Source organism: Ixodes scapularis, unplaced genomic scaffold, assembly GCF_016920785.2.
Source record: "Ixodes scapularis isolate PalLabHiFi unplaced genomic scaffold, ASM1692078v2 PGA_scaffold0__279_contigs__length_252992795, whole genome shotgun sequence".
Lineage (NCBI taxonomy): Eukaryota > Metazoa > Arthropoda > Arachnida > Ixodida > Ixodidae > Ixodes > Ixodes scapularis.
In genome coordinates, this window is record NW_024609835.1 from 104,157,807 (window position 1) to 104,180,999 (window position 23,193).

The following is a 23,193-nucleotide window of genomic DNA, read 5'->3' on the forward strand; positions in this document are numbered from 1 at the left end:
CAACGGGCCAGACAACTACACCCAGAATTTTTTTTTTTTTTTTTTTTTTTTTTTTTATGTTGCTGATTGCGTTTTGAAATGTCGGTCGCTCGGCGTGTGTGTGGTCGGGTGCTCGGCGGCTCGGCGGTGTCCGCGCTGGTGCGTGTTGTCGACGTTGCCGCTTGTGCTCGTCGCGTTCTCAGGAACATCAAAATAAGCGTTCTTCATTTTCAAACTTCGCCCGGTGCCGTCCGTCTCTCCTGTTGCAAATGAAGATTACGTGTACCGGAGGCGACAGAGCCCAGCCGCAATAATTTCGTACGCATTTTTCTGGAGTTGTACCTGTGTGTAATAGACGGATTATCACCCTTGCATAGAATAGCTGCGAAGGCCGTGCATGCGGCGAGCGGATAGCCTTGACTGGCATGGCTGCACCCGCTGCAGGAGCGCGTGCCCCGTGATCCAAAGCAACTAGCTTGCGTTTTTAGCACTATCGTCTACAACATTTTTTTTTTCTTTTTCAGTGTTAATCGTAAAAAAGAAATGTAAATATCGCCAAATGCCCCGACAAAACAGAATGTTCGAAAAAAAAAAAAAGTAATAACTACGCAGCCACCGCCGATCGAACCCACGACCGTTTGGGTGTGAGGCAGGCGCCTTAAAGGGGCACTGACACATCAAAATCATATTTTTTTTTATTATCCGAAACGATTGATAACGATGCCGGGACATTACCCTCAAAATTTGAAATTTGGGAATTCAGTATTTGTGAAGTAAAAAAACAATTTCCAAATGCCGAATTCGAAGTTCCCGCGCGATCGGCGCCGGTGCCTTGACGTCAAAAATCGCGGCGACCTGAGAGTCGACTTTCTTTCACCACTCCCTGCTGTTGCCATGGCGACCCAAAGCGAGGAGGAAAGGAGTGAGCGGCGGCCGCGGCGGCGTTGCGGCGGACCGGTTTTGAGCGGTGTCGCCTGTTTTCCGTTGGAGGATACAAATCCAGGAGACGGCACCACAACGAACTCTCGATTTTTGGTATTTCAAAAAGAAGGGCCGTAGTGCGTTCGCAATTGCGTTAAAAAACATGTTTTACGATTGCCGTTATTAAATGTTATAGAGATGTCGCCTACAAAGCTTCTAAATTTCCAGATTTTTGACGTCACCGATCAAAAGAAGCGAGGAGGCGAGAGGCGGGAAAATCAAACGCCAAAAATAAAAAGGCGCGCGCGCGCGCGGGAAAATTTTTTTTCGCGATGCGGTTTTTTTTGCGTGTCTATGACTGCAACTTGCATCGTTTTAGACAATAAAAATAAATACGACCTTTGGGGTGTCAGTGCCCCTTTAACCACTAAGCTACACTACAGGTTCGGTAAACGCGTTTCTGGATGTCGGCAATTAATACGCAACGAGCACAGGCGGCACGTCGACACGCACCAGCGAGTACACCGCCGAGCCGAGCACCCGACCACGCGCACACACACTCGCCGACCGACCGACGTTTCAAAATGCAGTCGGCGGCATCCAAAATAAGACGTGTTTACGTCAAAGAACACCAAATATATATTGGACGTCCGTGACGTCATTGGCCGCGCCCCCTGCACTTCAAATCGGTGCCGAAGATACGCAGCCTTGCAACACCCGCCGCTGTATCAGGGCAGTCGAGCTGCGACTGCCGAGCTCGCTTACCTATGAGTGCGAGCGACGCCGCCGCGAGAGGCGCGCGTATCGGCACTGAGTTAGAACTGCAGGGTGCCCATTGTTAAAATGTTATCGGGGCGTGAATTCCTGTTGGTATTAGACAGCTGTAAGAAGGAAAATTCGTAAATGTTAGTCTTGAATGTTGAATGTAAATTTTAGTCCGTTAGACGTGAAGATTTCGTGCGTTGTTTTTGTATTTTCCAATAGATCACGCAGCTGTCAGCTTATAATTTAATTGTAGACTGAATACAAGTTGACAAGTCATTTACATATACAGGGTGTTTCACGAAAGGTGGACAAACTCGATACTGCGAAAACTACGCGTCGCAATAAAAAAAGGGGCTTGTTTCGTTTTGGTCCTGGGCCAAGGTCCCATTTCGGAAAATTATTGAAGTCCGGGATAATTCGATTTTTAATTATTTTTGCGTAATTAAATTTTTAATATTGTGTTTCAGGGCATGTTTCATTAGGAAATTACTCAGCGCCATAAAAAATACTAAATCAACAAATTTCAGAACAATAGAAGGCACGCGCAGCATTTTACGGCTTTCTAAAAAAACACACAAATTCGTCGGGTTTTTAAGTTTCGGTGTGCAATTAGAGCGCATCTCGGCCCCGACGGCACCGCGCCCCGTGGAGAAATACTGCAACCAGCCTCTGCTGCATTGCGCGAGGACAGCGCAGCAGAGGTTGGTCGCACTATTTCTCGACGGGGCGCGGTGCCGTCGGGGCCGAGATGCGCTCCAATTGCACACCGAAACTTAAAAACCCGACGAATTTTTGTGTTTTTTTTAGAAAGCCGTAAAATGCTGCGCGTGCCTTCTATCCTTCTGCAATTTCTTGATCTAGTTTTTTTCAAAGATGTTGAGCAATTTTCTAATTAAAACCATGCCTTTAAACACAATATTAAAAAAGTAAAATACACGAAAGTAATTAACAATCTTATATCCCGGACATTACTAATTTTCCTAAATGGGTCCCTGGCCCAGCACCAAAAAAACAAGCCTTTTTTTGGTGCGACACGTAGTTTTCGCAATATCGACCTCGTCCACCTTTCGTGAAACACCCTGTATAAGGATAGCACCGAACTTAGCACAGTTTTCTGAGGCACACCCGATTTGACATTTTGTTGGGGTAAACCTTTATTAATATAACAAACGCATTGTGTGCGGTTAAAAATAAAAGTGGAAAGCCACTGAATTACAAAAGGGATTGTTTTCAATGAACGGGTGTTTAACATGAGAGGGTGATAAGGAACTTCTTGAAATACACTCTGGAAATCGATAAAGATGGCGTGCATTCCTGTGTGGGAGTCCAGGGTTTCACGTATGTCATTAGTAAACTCAAAAAGCTGTTTCGTAAGAGTGGGAACTTTGGAAACCGTGATGGTTTACAAAGAAGTATTTGTGCGTGCGTAAGTGGTTTATTATGTAGGAAAATACTATATGTTTCATGAGTTTACTGGGTACGCTTGTCAAAGATATCTGACTATAGTTAAAGAATTCATTCTGCGAACCACTTTTATAAATTGGAATTACTTCAGCATACTTCCCAGACGTCGGACAATTCCCCGGCATCAAGCGATTGTTAACAAATCAAGAAAAGAAGACATGAACACTCATTTTTACAAAGTTTGAGAGGCTTCGATGTTACTTTTTCAGGACCTGGTGCCGTGTTTGAAGGTGGGACGTCAATCAGTTGCATAATGCCAGATGCGTAAATGTTAATAGGGCCATTTCTTCCTAAAACATAAGGTCTAAATTAACGTCTGTAAGAGGAAACATGTCCTTTGAAAAAACGTTTGGTAAATACCGACCGAACTGTTCACATATCAAAGCAGTGCTCATCTCATTTCACGGGGCATCTGTGAAAGGGAAAGACATCTTGTTTTGGGTTAACAGTAGTCTAGAACTTTTCGGGGATGGTCCTCATAACTTTACTAAGATCCTCATTAAACAAATATGTATTTTTCGCGTTTTTTTCTTGTGAGTTTAGACGTTAACTCACATTGATTGTATCTTTCCCATGCATCTGCAGACTGAGGAATCTTGGCAGTCCTGCAGGACTGCCAAGATTTCTCAGTCTGGTGCCTGTTTTTTATTCAGTAGCTTCTTTAACCGTGCCGAAAACTGAGGTTTTTCAACGCACGAGTGAATGCTCGTTTTGGGAATGTATAACTCAGACAGGTCATGCAACTCATATTTAAGTAACTCGCACTTCTTTGTTAACCAATATACAACCTAAGTCAGCTAAATACCGGCCCGAAAATGTTTTTAATACACGCATATTTCCTCAACATTTGCTTTTGAATAATTCGAAATGGGTTTAGTCAGAAGAATTTGCTTCCGCGCAGGAATAGCCATTTCAACATTCTTAGAAACATGATCACACAATGGTTCCATAAAATGGGCACCCACTACGCGTTCAGGGTTTGACGTAAAGAACAGGTCCAAAACAGAAGAGCTGCGAGTTGGGTGGCTAATCATTTAACAAAATAAGAAGCCAAGCGTGACATTCACAAAATATTGGCTTTGTTTAGTGAATCAACACTCGAAGGGCATACAAGAAAAAAAGGTTGGCTAAACAGTGTCAGGGAAATTAAAATCTCCTGTCAGCACAAACATATCATTACGGTAAGTTCTAACTAGGAGTTCTTTACAGTGGTGAAGTAAAGAAGACAAATCTAGGAGCCCGGGACGCTTCTAACAAGCAATCACAATAACAGGAACAGTACGAGTTTTTATTCCGGCCCACACGCCTTCAAAAGTGGAAAGGTATCGGAGTTTTCAACACGCACACTTTTTTATCGCAATCAAAACTCCTCCCACTCCATACGCCCGGTGCGATCTTTCTGAACGATGGAATGGGCGTCATCCAAATTTAATTCAGAGTTCGGAATATCTGCTGTGAGATACGTTTCGCTGATAACAACCACGTCAGCTGTGCATGATTGAGCAGCGGTAAGTAGCTCGTTTTGTTTGTAGTACGTTTCTCGCGTTTGCGATAAATAAGTTTAGAGCTGGAGAAGGCGGCGGTGTACACACTTGGGCTTAGAAGAGTGACTTGTGTTTTTCCAAGAGCTATGCCGGGGTCGGTTTCACGCAACCGGTCTCGGTGTCAAAATAATGACGTGAGGTTCCTCAGATAAGCTTGTCATGTCGTATTTCAAGGGTGTTTCCTTAGATCTTTGCGAAGGCGATAAATTCTTTGCTTGCCTCACTCACTTCTTCGGGGAAATCTTCGGTCAAGCTATAGACTGTACCCTTCAGTCTAGGTGCTTTTGAAAGGACGACTTTCTTTCGTTTGAAGGAGTTAGATTTAGCAATAATTGGCCTGTGTGAGGAATGATCGTCTTTGTATTAACCAATTCGATTGGCCCGTTCAATCGAGGGAGGTTCTAACTTAACACCGAAAATTTCTTCGCAGAAAGCAAGTAATAATCTTCTGTATGTCAATATCTTAGATATTTAAAAACAAAAGATTATTACGTCTCGACTGACTTTCGAACCCTCGGCCCCTTTGCGCTACCCGCCCGTGTCGCAGAAAAGCCAATGTCGGTGGCGTGACGAAAAAAAAATTCAGGATTGGTCGATATCGTCATGACGTCACAGCCACATACCTCGTGCTGGAATTTCAAAAAACCCACAGCGCCCACGTAAAACGTGAAGTGAAGCGAAGAATGAAAGTGATTAAAAAAACATGGCATGTAATGCGAATTAAATCACGCCGCATGAGTCAAACGATTTTAACTTAAGAAGTCATTGATTTGCATTAAAGAAACTTTTGAAGAATTTTAGGCGAGATTAGAACCCACGGCCCTTTGGCTGCAAGTCAGACGCGCTACTGACTAGACCACGCAAGGCAACATTTTTTTATTTCTTCATTCAGGAATACAGACACACACATACATGTATGTGTGTGTCTGTATTCCTGAATAAAGAAATAAAAAAATTGCCTAGGCGTGTAAATAACGTGTAAATACATGAATGTATTTACATATTTACACTTTTGAAATGAGGAAGCCCAGTGCTTATGGGCGGATGGTGATTAAAATTATTTCATGCATGAGAGGCTATCAAACACTCCAATCCATACAGGTGGGTATTCGCTCTGTTGATAAGCACTCTCTACCTGTGCAACATAATCAATAAAGAAAATACGCTCTGACCGGGGGAATTGCTCTGCGTGTCTCACCGTCATCCGCGACTTCCACAAGATAAACAACCCAAGAGCCACAATCATGTCTAGCGGAAGGTTCTCGTTTGCCCCGATTGCACAGGTCTTTTTTTTTTAAATTCGCTGCAGGATATACAAAAAAAAAAAAAAAAACACTGCGTCCAAGCAGTACAGAAAAGTATGTTCGATAGGTTCGGGGACTTTGCACAGTGGGCAGTTAACACTCCCTAGGACGATCATGCCTCGTTTGCCCATCCAAAGCTTGACAGGCAGGGTGTCACTATGTACTCGGAAGAAAAAGGTTTTGGCTGACGGAGGAATACACATTTTTTTTCACACTAGGACGTCTTGCCCTGGTTCACCCGCAGAAAGAGATCTGTAGAGCGGTGCCGGAAACAAATTATCGATAAGGTCGCGGTACAAGTTTCTGCGCGAGACACTGGATAAATATTCGAACGAGTACCTCACTGTCAGAAATTTGAAAGAATCAACCACTTCCTCTACGAAGCCCACTAATTTAGCAGGAGGGCAAATGTGGGAAGACACAAAAAAAGAAGGAATGCGTTTGACCAGCCTTGTTTGAAGCATCACCTGTATAAGTGGATTAGTCTGGTCTCGTAGAAAAAGGAAACGCGAGACAACCTGACACAGAAAGAGATGAGGCAGTCCGAAACCGCCCTTGGATATGCGTCGAAAGAGATTGTCTCTTCGCATTGGTTCTCCAGCGCTCTTCCCCAGAAACGATGCAAAAACGCGGTAAATTTTCTGTATGTTCAATCGCGAACAGTTCAAAACTTGAATCAAGAACCACTTTTGCAGCCGAGAACAAATTGCACACTATGGATCTCGTAAAAATGGTCTTGTCACGTGAATTACATTTTGCTGTGCGATCTTTCAATTCGGCCTAACATTATGCCAGTAAGTTGAAGGTTGTTTTAAGTGCTGAAAGAGAGCGCCGAGGTACCTGCCAGGTGTACAACACCACTGAACCCCTTCAAACTGGTGGGGCGTAGTGGCCCACTCGCCGTGCCATAAGCCGTTACATTTGTTCATGTTAATCACAGCACCAGTAGAGTCACAAAATGTTCTGCACAAATTTAAAGCATGCCCAACGCTTTTCTTATACGTACAAAAAACCGCTACATCGTCCGCATACGCGAGGACTTTTACTTTTGCATTTCCAATGGCGTACCCACGTATACTAGTTCACTCTGCAACATACTTAGGCACAAAGGCCCCAGGTAAAAGGAAAACATGAGCGGAGACAAGGGGCAGCCCTGCTGCACTGAAGACAACACTCGTACTTTGAGGGTTAAAACATTGTTCCTCACCAGTTTCGTCGCACATCCTGTATACGCCATTCTTACCCTCTCTAGTACAATCTTTCCCACATTCGCGTGAGCTAACATTTTTCAAAGAACATCGTGACGAACGTGGTCAAATGCTTTGTCTAGATCGATTTGAATAAATGCAACTTGCTTTCCTTCCGACTAACAGAAGTCGAGGATAGTACTCGTTGCTGTTACTTTGAACGGTCCTTCCTTTGATGCCGCATGTTCGGTGTGTTCCCACCAATTTACAAATAACGCTTTGAAGTCTTTCAGTTAATACCCTCGCATATATTTTATAATCCACGTTCCAGAGTATGTCTTGGGAATCAGTACTGTGTGCGTTTGCAGAAAGGATGGTGGCACCGTTTTATTCTCGAAAGGTTCACGAACTACCTCGAGCAGAAAAGGACTGAAGTAATTTTTCAATTTCTTGTAGAACTCTCCGCTGAGTCCGTCCGGTCCTGGCGTTTTGTGCATGGGCAAAGTATCAATCGTGCGCTCTACCTCGCCTTCTGTGATTGGTCCTTCCAGACATTCTTTCTCTTCTTGCGATAATTTTGGCGCGTTACAAAGCAAGTAATCGAAAGTAGCTTGGCTTTTTGGCTCTTTATCGCCTCCAAAGAGGCTCCGATAATGCCTCAATAAGGTGTCCTGAATTACAGCCTTGTCATTGCTGATAGCTCCTTCGTGTTCAATGGCTAAAATTTCCTTCGAAAGCGCAAACTTTTTTTCCTTGCCCAAAGCGCGCCTTGTGGGCTGTTCCCCTACAAGAAACTTCTCAGATCGCGAACGTATAACCACTACACGATAACGTTCCTGCTGGAAACTGTCTAGCTTGCTTCAACCTGCTTTAATTCTGCGGCGCATGACCCCGGGTGCTTGCTTTCGCTCCGCAGTAGTTCGAGCCAGTATCCGTGCAGCTCTTTTTCCTCTTTCTTAGCCAAAAAATAATCTGCACTCTAAAAAAAAAAGGGAGGAGAAAGGGAGGAAAAAAAACGATGTTCCTCCCTGTCGCCAACGGAAGGGAGGAAATTGCCCTTGTTCCTCCCTTTCACCGGTCCACATGCAACGCGACCTATACTCCGTTCCACCTTCAGTCCGAGCGCAGTGGACGCCACGAGCTATCCCAGCCGATCCAGCGCCGGGAGAAAATCGCGTGACCTGCCGGTTGGGCAGAGGGACACAGGGAGCTCAAGGTCACATGACACTCTCTCAACGCTGGATTGGCTGGGATGACTCCTAGCGTCCGCTGCGCTCGGACTGAAGCTGAAACGGAATATAGTGGCGCTTGAAAAAGGGACGAAAATTCCTCCTCTATATTCGTGCCGGCAGCGGCGGTCAAACCGCCGCTGCCACCGCAAACATGTTTAATGGCGGTGACGGCAACTTGAGCGCTTGGTAGCTTGGTTGCCGTCACCTACGCGAGAAACGTATACCCTTGAAATAAAGCGTACGTACCATACAGCGAAAGGTAATCCGTGAGGCGTTTATTTCAGTTCTGTATAAAACAGAACAGCATATCCAGTCGATAGGAACGAGCACTGCGTTGCGGCGAGCGACTCCGTCCGACACACGCTATAGTCCGTCCACATCGGAAAAACGACCGGCTTGCGGGAACACCCGTCTTTCAAAAAACATATCTCCGCACAAGAAAAGACACTGCAATGACGATTCGGGGAAGGGACAAGGCAACGGATCCGAAAAGCAAGGTCAACTATGCATTCGGGAAGAGTCCACTTGGAAGAAAGGGTCGTACAGACATTCCATTCTCGTTGCGGGGCAAAGTGGGGGCGGAGGGCAGATCCGCGGGCTTGAAGAAACGCATGATTCGACAGAGCCAACGGTTCACCGCTGCTTCTTTTTAGTTTGCGCTGCGCCCCATCTCCTGCTACATGTCAAAACTCGCACTAGAAAAAAAAAAAAAAAACTTTGTTTTTTACGTTTTTTTTTCTTTTTTTTTTTTTTTTTATTTGGCTGACTTAGTCTATTATCACGCGATCCCTTTTGTGTCGCGAAACGAGCGCAGCTAACCCGGCGTCAACAACCTGGATCTCAAACTCGTCGCAAACGTACTGGACGTACTTATCAAGGAAGCAAACATGAACATAACCACTCGATAATAAATTTCAATACTATTTAGATAGAGACATGAATAGAAGTTTACTAACAATTGCTTTACGGACCTCTATTTTAGCTTTAGTGTCCGAAAGAGTTCCGTTGCGTTAGCTCTCGGAACGCTATATTCTGCACCGGGATGCAAACGTTCTACTAGAACACGAAAACGCGGCTCCGCTACGGTACATATAGCGGAAGCCATAACGGATTGCGTATGGAGTTGCGGGAGTGACTGAACAATCTATTAAAACTCTCAACACGGGCTTTTTAACTTTCCGACTCGGGCAATGTGATGTTTTCAAGCGGTTGCATTATATCACCAAAGACAGTCTTATTTTAGTTGTCTGCTGAGGATACCAAAGTCATGGTTCGTGGGCCTTTATCACGCCCGGCACTTACTTTTTATAGGAAAAACGCTCCAGATTAGTAAATTAAAACAATTCTATATTTCTGTAACACCGGAGACGAAGCATGGGCCAAGATATTTCCTCTGCTTTTTCAAGAAGTCTTGTTAAAATCAGTAATCTTGTTTGTTTGAAAATCCGTTGAACTTGTGCAACAATTAAAATGATTAATTACCCCACCAACACTGAAAATAATTACACTGGCACTGAACACCGCAATCAAGCAATAGCTTGATTGCAATGTTTAGCACAGTGTACTGCACTTCAGCACTGCATCGTCAAGATGATTCATCGAACTTATTCAGAAGAAAATTATTTAATTTTAGTTAATTAGCCTAGTCATCTACATTTCCTTTGCTCGGGGTATTGAATTAAGAGATGGGGGCTATTCCACAAGACAATTCAAATAATGTATTAAGTAAGAGTAATATTTACTCCACCTTTCCGCGTTTATGTGCCAAATGATAGCAGTCACCGAAAAAGTCGGATTCAAAAGTAAGACTGCCATATATAGAGCTAGTGGGAACTTGGCGTACGTATAGAGATGAGAGGGCCCGGTGTTGCTGCGTTGTTGGTGTTATGTGCGTGGTTGATCTGCGTGTGTTCCGTGTATTCTGTATGTTCAGTGATGTACTGTGCATCTCTACCATGTAGCGTTCGAAAATCGGCAAAACCTAAAAAAAAAAAAAAAAAAAACGCCTCTCCGCTTTTTTTCTTTTTTTTTTTTTTGCCGTTTTGAGCGCCCATTTGTTGAAAGCTATATCACTTACACGAGGGGAGGAAGTTTCCTCCATTGAGAGAAAAGGGTGGCAATTTTCCTCCCTTCTTAGGGGAGCAAATTTCCTCCCCGTTTTGTAGGAGGAAATTTCCTCCCTTTATAGAGCAATATAAGGGACACGCAAGTTCCTCCTCTAGGGAAGAAAGTACTACTCCTTTTTTTTTTTTTTTTAGAGTGTGAGAGGATTTTTCAATTGCGAGCTCTTTAACTTCTTGTTTAAAGTATTCCCATTGCTCTAAAAGGCTGAGCTGTGTCTTCGCTGATAATGATTCTAAGTCCTGTGTCACACGCTCGACTAAAATATCATCTTGGAGCAGTTTAACATTAACATTCCCACAGTTCCCAATTAAACTTCTTTCTAGGTTGCGTGGTGCTTCCCAAAGTAACTGTCACTAAGCTGTGGTCACAAAAAAATACTGGCTCGCTGATAGCTTTAACTGACACATAAATGCGGTCCAAACAAACGTGAGATGATGACTGATAGTGAGTATAACGAAAATTACCTTTCGAACCCAGGAGTTGCGTGACATCTTCTAAGCTGCCCACATTTAGTATATTCTTCAAACCTTTCACGCTCCTATCTGTGTGCAGTCTGGGCGCCGTACTATCTTCGCTACTACATACGAAGTTAAAGTCTCCTGCGAGCGCCAACGACTTTATCACATTGCAAGTACGTACGTCTGCAATCTCGCGAAAAAACGAACTCTTTCATCGACCCGATTTGGGGCATACATACACAGTACCCGCTACTCGAAGTTAGGCAAGGTTAAGGCACACATTATAAATCGCCCTTAACTGTCGGTTACTATACTTAATTCTTGGAATTGCACAGTTCTTGAAAGAAATAAAAAAAACAGCCCGCGGAGAAGCCTACCGCGTGGCGCACACACACCTCGTATCTGTGCACAAAAACCTCAGAACTCATACAATGTCGTTATCGTTCTCCATTTTGGTTTCTTGTATGCAAGTAATGTCTAGTTTTTTTTCGCTTACTAGGCGCTGCAGTTGCTACTGTGTTTTGCATAAATTTAAACCACGTACATTAAGAATTCCTATGCGAATGGGGTGAGATAGCTTTGTCACACTTTCAAGTTGCTAAGCCACGCAACCGTTCGATAGTTCGCTGCCAGGCTACGAAAGGGAAAAAAAAACTTTTCTGAACCAGCGATGGAAGCGTAGAGCTTCACACTCACATTGAGTCCTTTCCCCTACGTTCTTTTGAGGGGGTGCGTGGTTGAACTGTTGTCCTGCTCTTCTTGGAGCCCTGCACGCACCACTGCCCCGTCTCGCCGTGCCGTGTTGAATCCGCCGGAGGGACTTGGTCCGCGGACCGCTTTCCTGCCTGCCCCGCCGCGGTGCTTTCAGTGTCTGTTTGATCCCTGGCTGCGTCGTCCTCCTCGGGCTTGAACCGTCACCTTGCTCACCAGCCGTCGCCGCTCTCTCGGCCGTCTCTTTCTTTGTTGTCGTTTTAGAAAGGATGTTCTTGTGCTTTAATAGCCAGCTGCTCTGCAGTGTTTGCCTCTTTTTTATAAGTTTGTGTGTGTGTTTTGGGGGGAGGGGGGGGCGGGGTTCCGCTACCGTCTAACGTATCTGCTAGATTGGTCTTTGAGGACCACTGACGACCCCAGCATTTCTATATTTTTGTTGTTTCATACTATTGAAGAAAACCCTTACGCTTTATATTAAAAAAAAAACCCAAAAACCTTGAAGACAACATACAGGGTGGTTTTTTTTTTTTTTTTTTTTTTTTTTTTCAAAGCTTTACAGATTGGTTTAAAAAAAAAAGCCGTGAAAGCTACACTTACGCGGTTTGAGCATTTGAGTTATGCTGCCAGGGGCACATTGTATAGGGGGCTCATAGTAACGTTCAATCGGCTAATTAAAAATAAATTGTTAATAAACGTTTTAATTAATGAAAATACAGAAATGTTTACAACTAGAAACTTGCTAAGCACCATTGAAAACCACTTAATCAACTCTTTTTAGGAACATATAAGGGGCTGTATTGAACAACGCTCTGAAGAAAAAAAGAAACGAAAAGCGTTTATTGGGGCGCGTTTTTAGGTTTCGGTTTTTTATCGGAGCGCATCTTCGCGCCAGCGGTCCTGCCCTCGAATGAACGCGGCGCGAAGCCACCCCCTCGCCACCCTCGTAGAATGCAGGGAAGTAGGGCGCACGCGTGTTGCGTGTCTCAGTCACTGGGGAGCAGGACCGCGAGCGCAGAGATGCGCTACGATTGAGAAACCGAAACCTTGATACGCGACCAAATTGAGAGTTTTTTTTTCAGAACGCCGGAAAATGCTACCCCAGTCATATCTTCCTAAAAGAGTAGGTTTAGTGGTACTCGATGATACTTAGCAAGTTTATAATTAAAACTATGTCTATTTTCACTAAATAAAAGGTAAATTAACAAATTATTCCTAATTAGACGGCTGATCGTTACGATTAGCCCCCTATAGTATGTCCCGCTGGCCGTATAACTCACCTGAACATACTGCGTAAGTGTAGGTTTCATTTTTTTTAACCCCCCCCCCCCCCCCCCCCCCCCCCAAATCGGTCAAGCATAAATAACACACCCTGCATTTGGATAAAAACTCTTCGGGAGGGCTGTTTAGAAATTCTTGTTCGAGTGAGTGACGTAGATGGCAAAATAGTGCATGCAACCTTTGCTTTTCTGGATGACTTCAAATTGGAGGTGGCGTTTAGATGTCTTTTACTATACTCGTCGATGGCGGACGCGGGTGACTACCAACTTATACTCCGTTTCACATTATATATGTTGGCAGCGTCCGTGCCAAGCACGCGCGCGTGCAGTTCAAGCACAGTTTAGGGCGACATGCTCGCGCTTGTAGCATCGGCTGTGTTTGGACTTAAGCCGAAATGAAGAAGCTAAACACGTCCCTATTTTGCTTTGCGCTTGAAAAGCAAAATTGGGACGTCCTTTCTCTGCGTGCAGAAAACGAGGCCGTTTCACTCGCCCTTCCAACCAGAGAGTGCTTACATTTCAAAGTCAGCGGCGTAGAGCGTTTCCGATCCTCATAAAAAAAATACAGTTAGACGCTTACGTGTCGCCTTTAAGAGTGGAATGCGACGGCGAAACATGTAAACTCCTGCTCGTTCACAAGCCGTGCAATCGTGTCTTGCGTGGCCGATTCTGCTTCAGGCACTCGAAGTGAGTGGTCGGCGAATCATGAGCTCCTCCGGAGCGGCGACAGCGGCGCGCCGCGTTGACAGCCATGACGCTGCAACATCAGACTACGAGATAATACTGCCTTCAACTTCGACTGGTTCTGTGGTGCTGAATACCATTTTCCTGCATGCTGACGTACAGTCGGGGACAAAAGTCTCCAGGACACGCGAGCTGCGACTGAAACGCATTGCTCTGCCATCTGCTGGCGGGTCGCCTGTTTCGAGATCACAGAAAATCGCATGCGCGCCCTACTGTGCCTTCCAACATGTGCGCTTTCCCGCTCTTCTGCGGAATCGGGCGCGTGGTACCGCCTCGGAGAGAGCGCTTACTGACATGGCACCTATAAAGCAAGAAGTCACGGCAGCTCAACTGAGCGATAAGCTGAACTGGTTATAAAGCTAGGTGCGCTGACACGGCGAAATGCGGCGCAATGCCCCAGGCGGTATCTCGAGTTTCGGAATGTGTAGCAGACGCTCGTCAGCCGCCAGCGCTATCTCCGAGGCGGTACCACGTGCCCGATTCCTAGTTAGGTGCTGTGCCGCAGAAGAGCGAGAAACGCACATGTTTGCAGGCAGAGTAGGACGCACACGCGGTTTTGTGCATGTGATCTCGAAACCAGGCGACCCGCCGGCAGATGGCAGAGCAATGCGTTTCAGCCGCAGCTCGCACGTCCTCTGCTACGGGCGTCGTCTTCTACGTGAAGCATGTCGCATGGAAGCGCAGGGGTTAAAATGCGTGTAGATGAACTTATCAGCCCACGGGCATGCGACAAGCATGCGAATATTTTGATGCATGATACAGTATCATACCTTTTTTGTTTCTTATATTTTATTAAAGAAATATTCGAGGCCCCCTCCCCCGCATGCGGTGTGCTTGATAAATTTAGGCGCCTTTGCATTGCTCTCGCAACGATTGCTGCACCTCGTCATGGTCAGAGTTCCAGAGGCGGACAGGTGATTGATCATCGAGCTCTTCCAGAAAGGGCACTCGCAGCGGGCCATCGGGGCCCTTGTAAAAAGGCCTCTAAAGACAGTTAATAGGATCGTTCAAGCTTTCCGTTATGTAGGCCGGATACAGGACGCACCTCGAGGGACTCCCCCAAGAGCGACGACCGAGGATTAGGACCGTTACATTATTGCCGCTGTCGTCGAGGACTCCTTTGTTTCGGCCAGGGAAATCCGAGAGGAGCTGGAATTGGACGTTTCGGACGTGACAATTCGTCGGAGGTTGGCAAGCGCCGGCCTGCATAGCGCCATGGCAGCGCAGAAGCCCTTGCTATCTCCTTCAAACAAGGAAGCGAGGCTCTGCTTTGCGATGGGACATACGTCGTGGACGGCGGATGACTGGGGCTGGGCCGTCTTTTCAGACGAATCGACGTTCTCCACCAGGCAAGACGAATGCGTGCGTGTGTGGCGACTCCGCGGCGCACGGTAAGGCCTGCTTAGTATGCTAGCTGTTATACGTAGATCTTGATAATTGTTTTCGTTGCGGAAATATTTCGTCGTTCGTTTAGGTTCTCGCTACACACTCGTGATTTACTGCAATTCCGTTTGATAAAAGGCTGGGGTCCCTTAACAGTTGAATTTTCTGCTATGTTATTCGCAATGTATCCATTGTTAGTTAAAGCTAATTACGTTGTTTATTTGTTTTTTATTATCGTTGGCTCATATGGGTAGTCGTGACAGTCTTTGTTCCTTTCTCCTCTTTACCTGCGTAATTTCTGTGTATACAGTTCGATAGCTTGGCTGAAAAATCAGACCGCTCAACTAGGGTCGATGCGCTCCTGCAGGAACGATCCCGCCTACGTGCAGCGCGTTGCTTCCTGCGGCAGGACGTCCGTGAACGTTTGGGGTGCCATCACAAAACATGGCCTCGGTCCTCTGCACCCCATAGTCGGGAGGCTGACATCGACCAGTTACTGCGACGTGGTGGACACCGTCCTTATACCCTTCGTTCGCAGTGGTCTCTTCCCCGACGGGAACTTTCTTTTTCATCAAGATCTCGCGCCCATCCACACTGCGCGCACCGTGAAGGACCACTCGCGGCAGTGCGGCATAGAGGAGTTGCCATGGGTTCCGAAGGGCGCGGACCTCAATATCATTGAGAACGTGTGGGGCCGAATGAAGGCGGCCATGGTGCGGACACCTATTTATTCCGCCACAGAAGACCAGCTGTGGGACGCAGTCCAAGCAGAATGGGAACGTTTGAAAGGAGACGCGTCTTTCGTGTCAAGTCTTTACGACTCGCTGCCGCCAAGGATGGCGGCTGTAGTCGAGCTAAACGGGGATATGACCCGTTACTGAGCTTGTTTTAGTTCTTTGACTTTTCTTTAGTCGAGCTGTAGTCGAGCTAAACGGGAAATGACCCGTTACTGAGCCTGTTTCAGTTTCTTTGACTGCAGGTAGCAGCCATTCAATTTTACTTCATCAATAAAGTTTGCACTTTTCTTATCCGACACTACTGACACAACGTCGTCGTTACAGCAATTGGCTGCAGCAAACCTTATAGGCAGAAATCTTAGACGTCTGCACCCCACAGTCACGAACACACATCTGTCACAGGCCAAAAGGCAATAACAATAGGGAAGACAAGAACCACAAGCTATAAATGCAGTTATCAAAGTCAGGACCACGTTAATTAATGATGCAGACACGCTAGCCGACAATTAGTTTATGATCACCGCGCCCGAGATAGCTCTAGACTTCACAGGAAGCTGGGGTCGGCGAAGCTGGCGCAGACTGACGCGAGAAGAAAAAAAGTCACAATGTTTATTTGCTTTAACAAATACTGAAACTAAACCAGGAAAGCAGATGAGCACCTTGGAGGAGCTTTCATTTTAGGGTTCACCACCTTTCGGGTATGCCAAAGTTCTTGCTATCACCAGTAGCATGCGCATGGTAGACAACAGCCGTAGCAGACAACACACGTAGCAGGCGAGGCGCGTAGCAGACGACAGGCGTGGCAGACGACACACGTAGCAGACGACACACGTAGCGGACGACAGGCGTAGCAGACGACAGGCGTAGCAGACGACAGGCGTAGCAGACGCCAGGCGTAGCAGACGATACACGTAGCAGACGACGCGCGTAGCAGACGACAGACGAGCGCTCAGATGACGTGATGCGCGCGACGAGAATATAATCTCGCCGCACGCACGATGCGCATGCGCAGCAGTTGCGCGCCAGTCCGGTAGAGCCAGATGAACTACGTCTGGGCTGTGCCTTTCAAGTCATCGAAGGAAAAGCGGCAAGCTCTCGGGGCGGGCGACCTGGTCGTGAAAGGAAGGCGCTGTCGCGTCGTTGACCCTTGCAGCCGGGACGTCCGCATCAAGCTGCATGTGATGCTTTTCCACGCCCCCGACTCTGAGGGGAGGGTTGCACTTTTGCCTTATGGCAAGGTCATAGAGGTGGGAACTTAAAAGTGGCGGGTTAGGGTGTTACGGGCTGCGGGTCGATGACGCGTATACTGTCACCATTCGGCTGAAGACGAGAGTCAGCTTAGACGACCTGCCGCATCAGCTGAAGATCGTGGAGGGCTGGCATTAGTTGTGGCGCCGGGCAGGGCACCGCTCTGATTACGTTGCCAACAGACTGGCCATATCCGTCGTGAACGCAAAGTGCCAAAACGCCAAAGCTGTTACCGTTTCGGCCATGAAGCTGACCAATGCGTGAAGACCTACGCAGTTGCCACGGGTACCGGAGCAGGCGCCGCTATCGCCGAGCATGTCATGAATGAGGCTGATCCCGACGAGGTAGTCAGGGAGGCGGTTTCTGGTATCAAGACGACCTTGGAGCCTGAGCTTAAGACGGAAGTCGGTCGAACTACGTCGGAGCGCTCCATCGGCCGCCTCGACCACTCAGTAGTCTGATGAGGCGACGGCGATGGAGACTGCTGCGACGAAAAACGAGGGATCGACGAAGACCCCGGAGGAGCATCAAGGCAAAGACGTACATATTGCCGGCGCTAGCGCGCGGGCCATGAAACGGCCACGGGAGCACGACGTCGATTCGTCAACAGTTAGGGATGGCGTATATAACGGTGCCGCCAGCGAAGCCGGGGCCGCAGACAACCGAGCCGCTTCGACCCGCCTTGAAGACCATACCCGTGTCCAACGGCCCGGAAAAGCCGGCCGGCTGTCGGGTTTCCGAGCCACCTCCTGGTGAGGGCTTCCACAGAACATGTGAGTCCCTGATTTGCGAGGACGCCAGGCCTTCTCAATAAGCTGAAGGTAGCGACCAACGGCCATGGCTTCGCTTCGCACCGCAAACAGTATCAGGTCAACAGGCTTCTAATTGACAACGACATTGACGTTCTCGCGATTCAGGAGGCGAAAGTCGAAAGTGAAGATGAGGCCGCTCACCTGTCGGTGACTTTCTTATATTACCTTGATGTTTATGTTTCGCACGCGAAAGGAACTTCCGGGGGACGTATTTTGTTTCTACAAAAGTCTTTAAACATGCAAGTTCAGTCTGTTCTTGTAGACAGTGACGGGAGATCTGTTATTTGTGACTGTAACTTTGTTAACGCTGTATACAAGATTATCAAAGTTTGTTCGTATTTATATTGTGAAAGGGAAGGTACATTCTTAGTGGACTTTGACTATATTGGCGACTCGAGGGATCGTTCCACTGGAACACCAAAAACCGATTGGAGCACGAGCGTTTTAAAAGAAAAGACAGCGGAGCTTTCAGTAGAAGATGTCGCAAATTACCAAAGAAGCAATATAAAGTGAAAGTAGACTCAATTTCAATCCTCTAGTCATGCTGACCTTGATGGAGCATATATGTTTATTGATCTCTTAACCGGTTATGACAACTATAACGTGTTGCCAGTTTTCTTTTCCGATCATGCGTTGGTTTCTTTAAATCTCGGTGGGATAAAAGAAAAGCTTATTTTTCGTTGGGATCTCGTGAAGTTTAACAATAGCCTTCTTAAGAATGAAGTTTTCCGTGACACAATTTATAGATTGTTTAGTGAAATGTCTAATATAAACGAAAGAGCAAATGAAAATTGAGAAGGGTTTAAACACGAACTTAAACTCAATTCGATAGAACGCTCCACCACGCTTTAGTACTGGAAAAAGGTCATGGAAAACTTAATAATAGCAGATCATCATAGATCATGCAAACTTGAATGTGAAAATTCGGGAAAGTTTACACATAAAATCAAGTGTGTTAAACGTAAAATTGCAGAATTAGAAACCGAGAAATAAAAAGGAGCCTTCGTTCGAATTCGAGCTGAGAGATACATTCATGGCGAACAGCCTACCAAACAGGCATTACCTGCTAAGACTAAAAAAGCAAAAAAAAAAATCCGAAATAGATTACGATTGCCGGCCGTGCCGTCGTCCACAGGAGATAGAAAAGGCGTTCACTGAGTATTACAGCGCTTATGGTCAAGAGGTCCAACGAGTCAAAAGGTCCAACGAGTCAAGATGTCCAATAGCCACGTGACAGCCGAGTCAAGAGGTCCAACGAGTCAAAAGGTCCAATTCGAGTCAAGAGGTCCAACACGTCAAGAGGTCCAACGAGTCAAAAGGTCCAATTAGTGTCAAGAGGTCCAACGCGTCAAGAGGTCCATCGAGTCAAGAGGTCCATCGAGTCAAGAGGTCCAACGCGTCAAGAGGTCCATCGAGTCTTATTTTTATCTTCTCTGTTTATAATGATATTGCTATTAATGGGACTGCTTGTGACGGTTACTGACTGTTTGACCTATTTGAATCATTTTGGAGAATACAAGTACTACATAGCCATTGGAGACAAGTAGACAGATACTATTTGCCACAATGTATAACTAAGTATTTCAGTGTTAAATAATGGATAGTGCCTGGCGACATATTTTGGACTTGTAGAACTTCATATTTGTGTTCAAGTCTCTCTGTCCTAGGACTTATTTATGCCATTTCTACGGAAGTGACTCTCATATTCCCGAGATACAAAATACAAATGTACCTCAGCATCTCGCATTTAGCCTTCCCTTTCATGTATCTCAGTATTTGTAAGCGCAAATACTTCCTTGGGTAATTTTGTCCAGTCTCGGGTTTTCGTATGTTTTATTAAAAATATGATGCACCACTATTTTATGCTTTAGTTTTTATTCACTGAGTTCACCGATTCACCAAAGAGGTAAATAACACAACATGGGAAGAAGCTCAAATGTCACTGGAGGGTGTCTTTAAACGAGCCCAAATTATGCCATTTGGCGTCCAATAGTGTTGTTAATGAATGCCAGCATTGTCTCCTTGAAACGTTATGACCGGTGCAAGCTATAGCGGGTTAATTTGGGCCATTGGCTTACTTAAAAGCAGGGAGCAGCCACAAATACTTATGCTAGCGATATGTAACTCCTTTATTGATCTTTATTTTTCAGAATGCTGTGAAATAAACCATGAAACTGAACGTTTCATGATTAAGCATTCTTGACACGAATTACCTAACACTTGTTTGTCGATATCATTTACTTTTAGTTCAAATCACGCGATGTGTTAGTCGGGTGGAATTGTAAGATGGTGGGTTACTTGCTCGACCATTTTTAGAAAATTGGGTCATAAAGATTGAAGTCGATTGAAGAACTGTTTGTGTAGGAAAGCAGGTTGATCTCTGAAGCCGATAGATTTCTACTGTGTCCAGTGCTAGGCCAAGGTCGCGAATGGAAAAATGACTAAATTTACATGCCATGCTACGCCAGGGCAAACAGTCTCTTCAAGTTCTTTAAAAACCAAGCACTTCAAAATATCAAGGAAGCTATTTGGACGAGACGTGAACAAATTTAAACAATTATCACAACTTCTGAAAATGATGTCACAGAAATAAAAAAAAAAAGAACAACGTTCCGTTATCCTGACGTCAAACGCCGTAATAGTGCGTTAGTGTGATGGTAGACGTCGAAATAGCAAATAACTATGGACATATCTTTTGTGTGTGACGAAAGATGTGTTCAAAATAATTTTACAATTATTTCAAACCCGGATGTCGAAGTAGTCACTTCCTAAAGAAATGCATCTCAAATCTCGATATTCGCGGGGAGAGCAACACGGGAGTTGCAGATTTACGACCTTGTGGTTAGGGGTAGAAGAGAGAAGGCACACAGGTCCCCAGCAAACGAATGTTGCTATAAGCTTGACAGTTTTTAACAACAATGATTTCCGGTGTTTACAAATCCAGTGCCCAGCATGCGAACAGCACAGCCCAGCGCGCGCGTATCTGTCGCTTCAGAAACCAAGCAAATCACGGGTCATACGCACGAACACTGATTACATCACCGGCCAGAAACGATGTATCAAAGCCGTGTTCGTGAGATTCTCCCTGCCGTGTGGAAGTCTTCACAGCTCAACTTTTTGCTCTTCAACATTTTCTTCTCCGCCTTTATTGTTAGCATCTCTGTTGTCTGCTTTTTTTAATGCGTGAGCATTACCTGGCTCAGTCAGCGAAAAAGCCGTCGGCAAAATCCGTCGTCAAAATCCGTGACTTGTCCAACACAATCCAACATAATAATAAAAAAAAAACTTTGGGAATATTGGACCTCTTGACCCGTTGGACCTCTTGACACATTGAGGCACGAGTCAAGAGATCCAACATGGGTCAAGAGGTCCAACGCGTCAAGAGGTCCAACGAGTCAAGAGATCCACGGCGAGTCAAGAGGTCCAACGGTGTAATACGATTCCGAGTCAAGAGGTCCAACGCGTCAGGAGGTCCAACGCGTCAAGAGGTCCAATATTGGACCTCTTGACTCGTTGGACCTTTTGACGCGTTGGACCTCTTGACTCGGAATCGTATTACAGCAGTATTTTTGGGTGGAAGGAAGATGGCGGTGACTCGCAGCTTGAAGATTACCTATCAGTGGTGCCACGTGTAAGCGCTGAGATAAGGAAATGGCTGGAAGAGCTGATAAGCGTGGGGGAAATAGACCAAGCGATTGGCAAGCTAGCATTCCAAAAATATCTGGGGCTTGACGGTGTTATGGCAGATTTTTATAAAGAATACAAACACTTCATAGTTGGTTATCTTTACGCAGAAATATTGGAAGCGAATGAAAAAAAAAGAAGTTGCCACCCTCCTTTCTGAACACGCATACTGTGCTCATCCCCAAAAACGACGACGAACAAAAGTTAAATTATATTAGGAACTACAGCCAAATAGTGCTTGGTAACGTTGATTACAAGGTTTTAATGAAAGTCTTAGCTCAAGGGTTACAAAACGTCACAACCGAACATGGGCGGGTGGGTGGGGGCGGAGGTGCATCGCGTTACCTTTGCGCCAGAACTGGAGATTGAAGCTAACGAAAGCCACGCTTGGATTTCATTTCCCACATATTTTGTCAATAAAGGCAACGTGGGCGTTATTTTGTTTACATGCCACTACTAGAAGCTCATTACATAGCGCGTAAACAGCGTCTCAGTAAGGATGATAGCCTTGGCCCGGGAAGGGGGGGGGGGGGGGGGGGGGGAGGGGCACGAGCCCCGATGCCCCCCGAAGTCTACGCCTATGGAGCCATCCGACTCTGATGATGTTTCATAGAGAGAGAGGAGACCATGCGGAGGCCTTCTGTCTAGGAGGTGTTGGCTTTGCCCACTCCACATGTGGGCACTGCGCGTGCGCAGAAACCAAAGTCTGGAGGGGCGAAGCATCTGCGCATGCGCAGTACCGACAGCAGCACCACCGCAGTGGCGTGACGTCAGTGGGTTTTGGGTTCATCTATAGAGCAGTATTCCTCATGGGCGATTTTTTCCGGCGTAAACAGCGCGCGGCGGCCGTGCCGCGCCTCTGCGTACCGGGGAGCCAAAGCTGTGTCCGAGCTCGTGGGCAAGGGTGATTTCGCTGACCTTGGGCGACACTTGGGAGCCGTGGTTCTGGAAGGTGATGATGCCCGTGTTGAGGCTCATTTTCCTGGGGCCACCCCTGGTGTGAACCGTTTGATGCTTGCCGCAAATGCCGCCCTGCCTCTCTGCGAACGGCAAGCCACAAACGGATCGACTTGTTGCGGAAAAAAACCTTTGGACTCGGTTTGAGAGAATCTAATTTTAAATAGACCGATCTTACCGAGTGTGACGACGCCATAACATCAGGGGCTCTTAGTAGACCGTATTCTAGAGCTACGCTTTGCTAACGGGAGCTCGTGCCGTCACTTGGAATCATAGAAGCGAGCAGGCGTCCGCTGAGGCCCGCTTTTCACGGCGTACGATCTACTAAAACAGTCAGGAGGCAGTCGGAAGTGCTCGAGGCGCCTCGCGTCTTCTCAGGATGCCACCGAGTGATGCCACCGGAAGTTCTGTATCGGCCATCTTGGGCCCTCCGAAAGTCTGCCGGGTGGAGCGTTTCAGAGGCTCGGCTGCAGCGTGCGGGAAAACACGTTTTCTGGTAGTACGGCATCAATCATCGAAGAAGACTTTTTTTGTTTTTAACCTTGTGTAAACGGTCGTAGTTGCCTTTGAGAACACGTGGATATTTTCACGGAAGTTCAGCACCGCAGAAAAAAGGCATAACTTGTCCAATGTATGTCTCGGCGCCTCATCGGGGGACAATT

The 23,193-nt window shown here is 46.3% G+C and overlaps 1 protein-coding gene across 1 annotated transcript in view; it reads right to left on the bottom strand.

Annotated features, from left to right (window-relative positions):
- The window catches only part of LOC8030150 (disintegrin and metalloproteinase domain-containing protein 10), a 194,690-nt gene that overhangs the window by 121,689 nt on the left and 49,808 nt on the right, over nt 1-23,193 (bottom strand). The window contains exon 5 of the mRNA XM_042292594.1: nt 22,442-22,606. Coding sequence (XP_042148528.1) covers nt 22,442-22,606 — 165 coding nt within the window. The remainder of the gene's footprint in view (nt 1-22,441; nt 22,607-23,193) is intronic.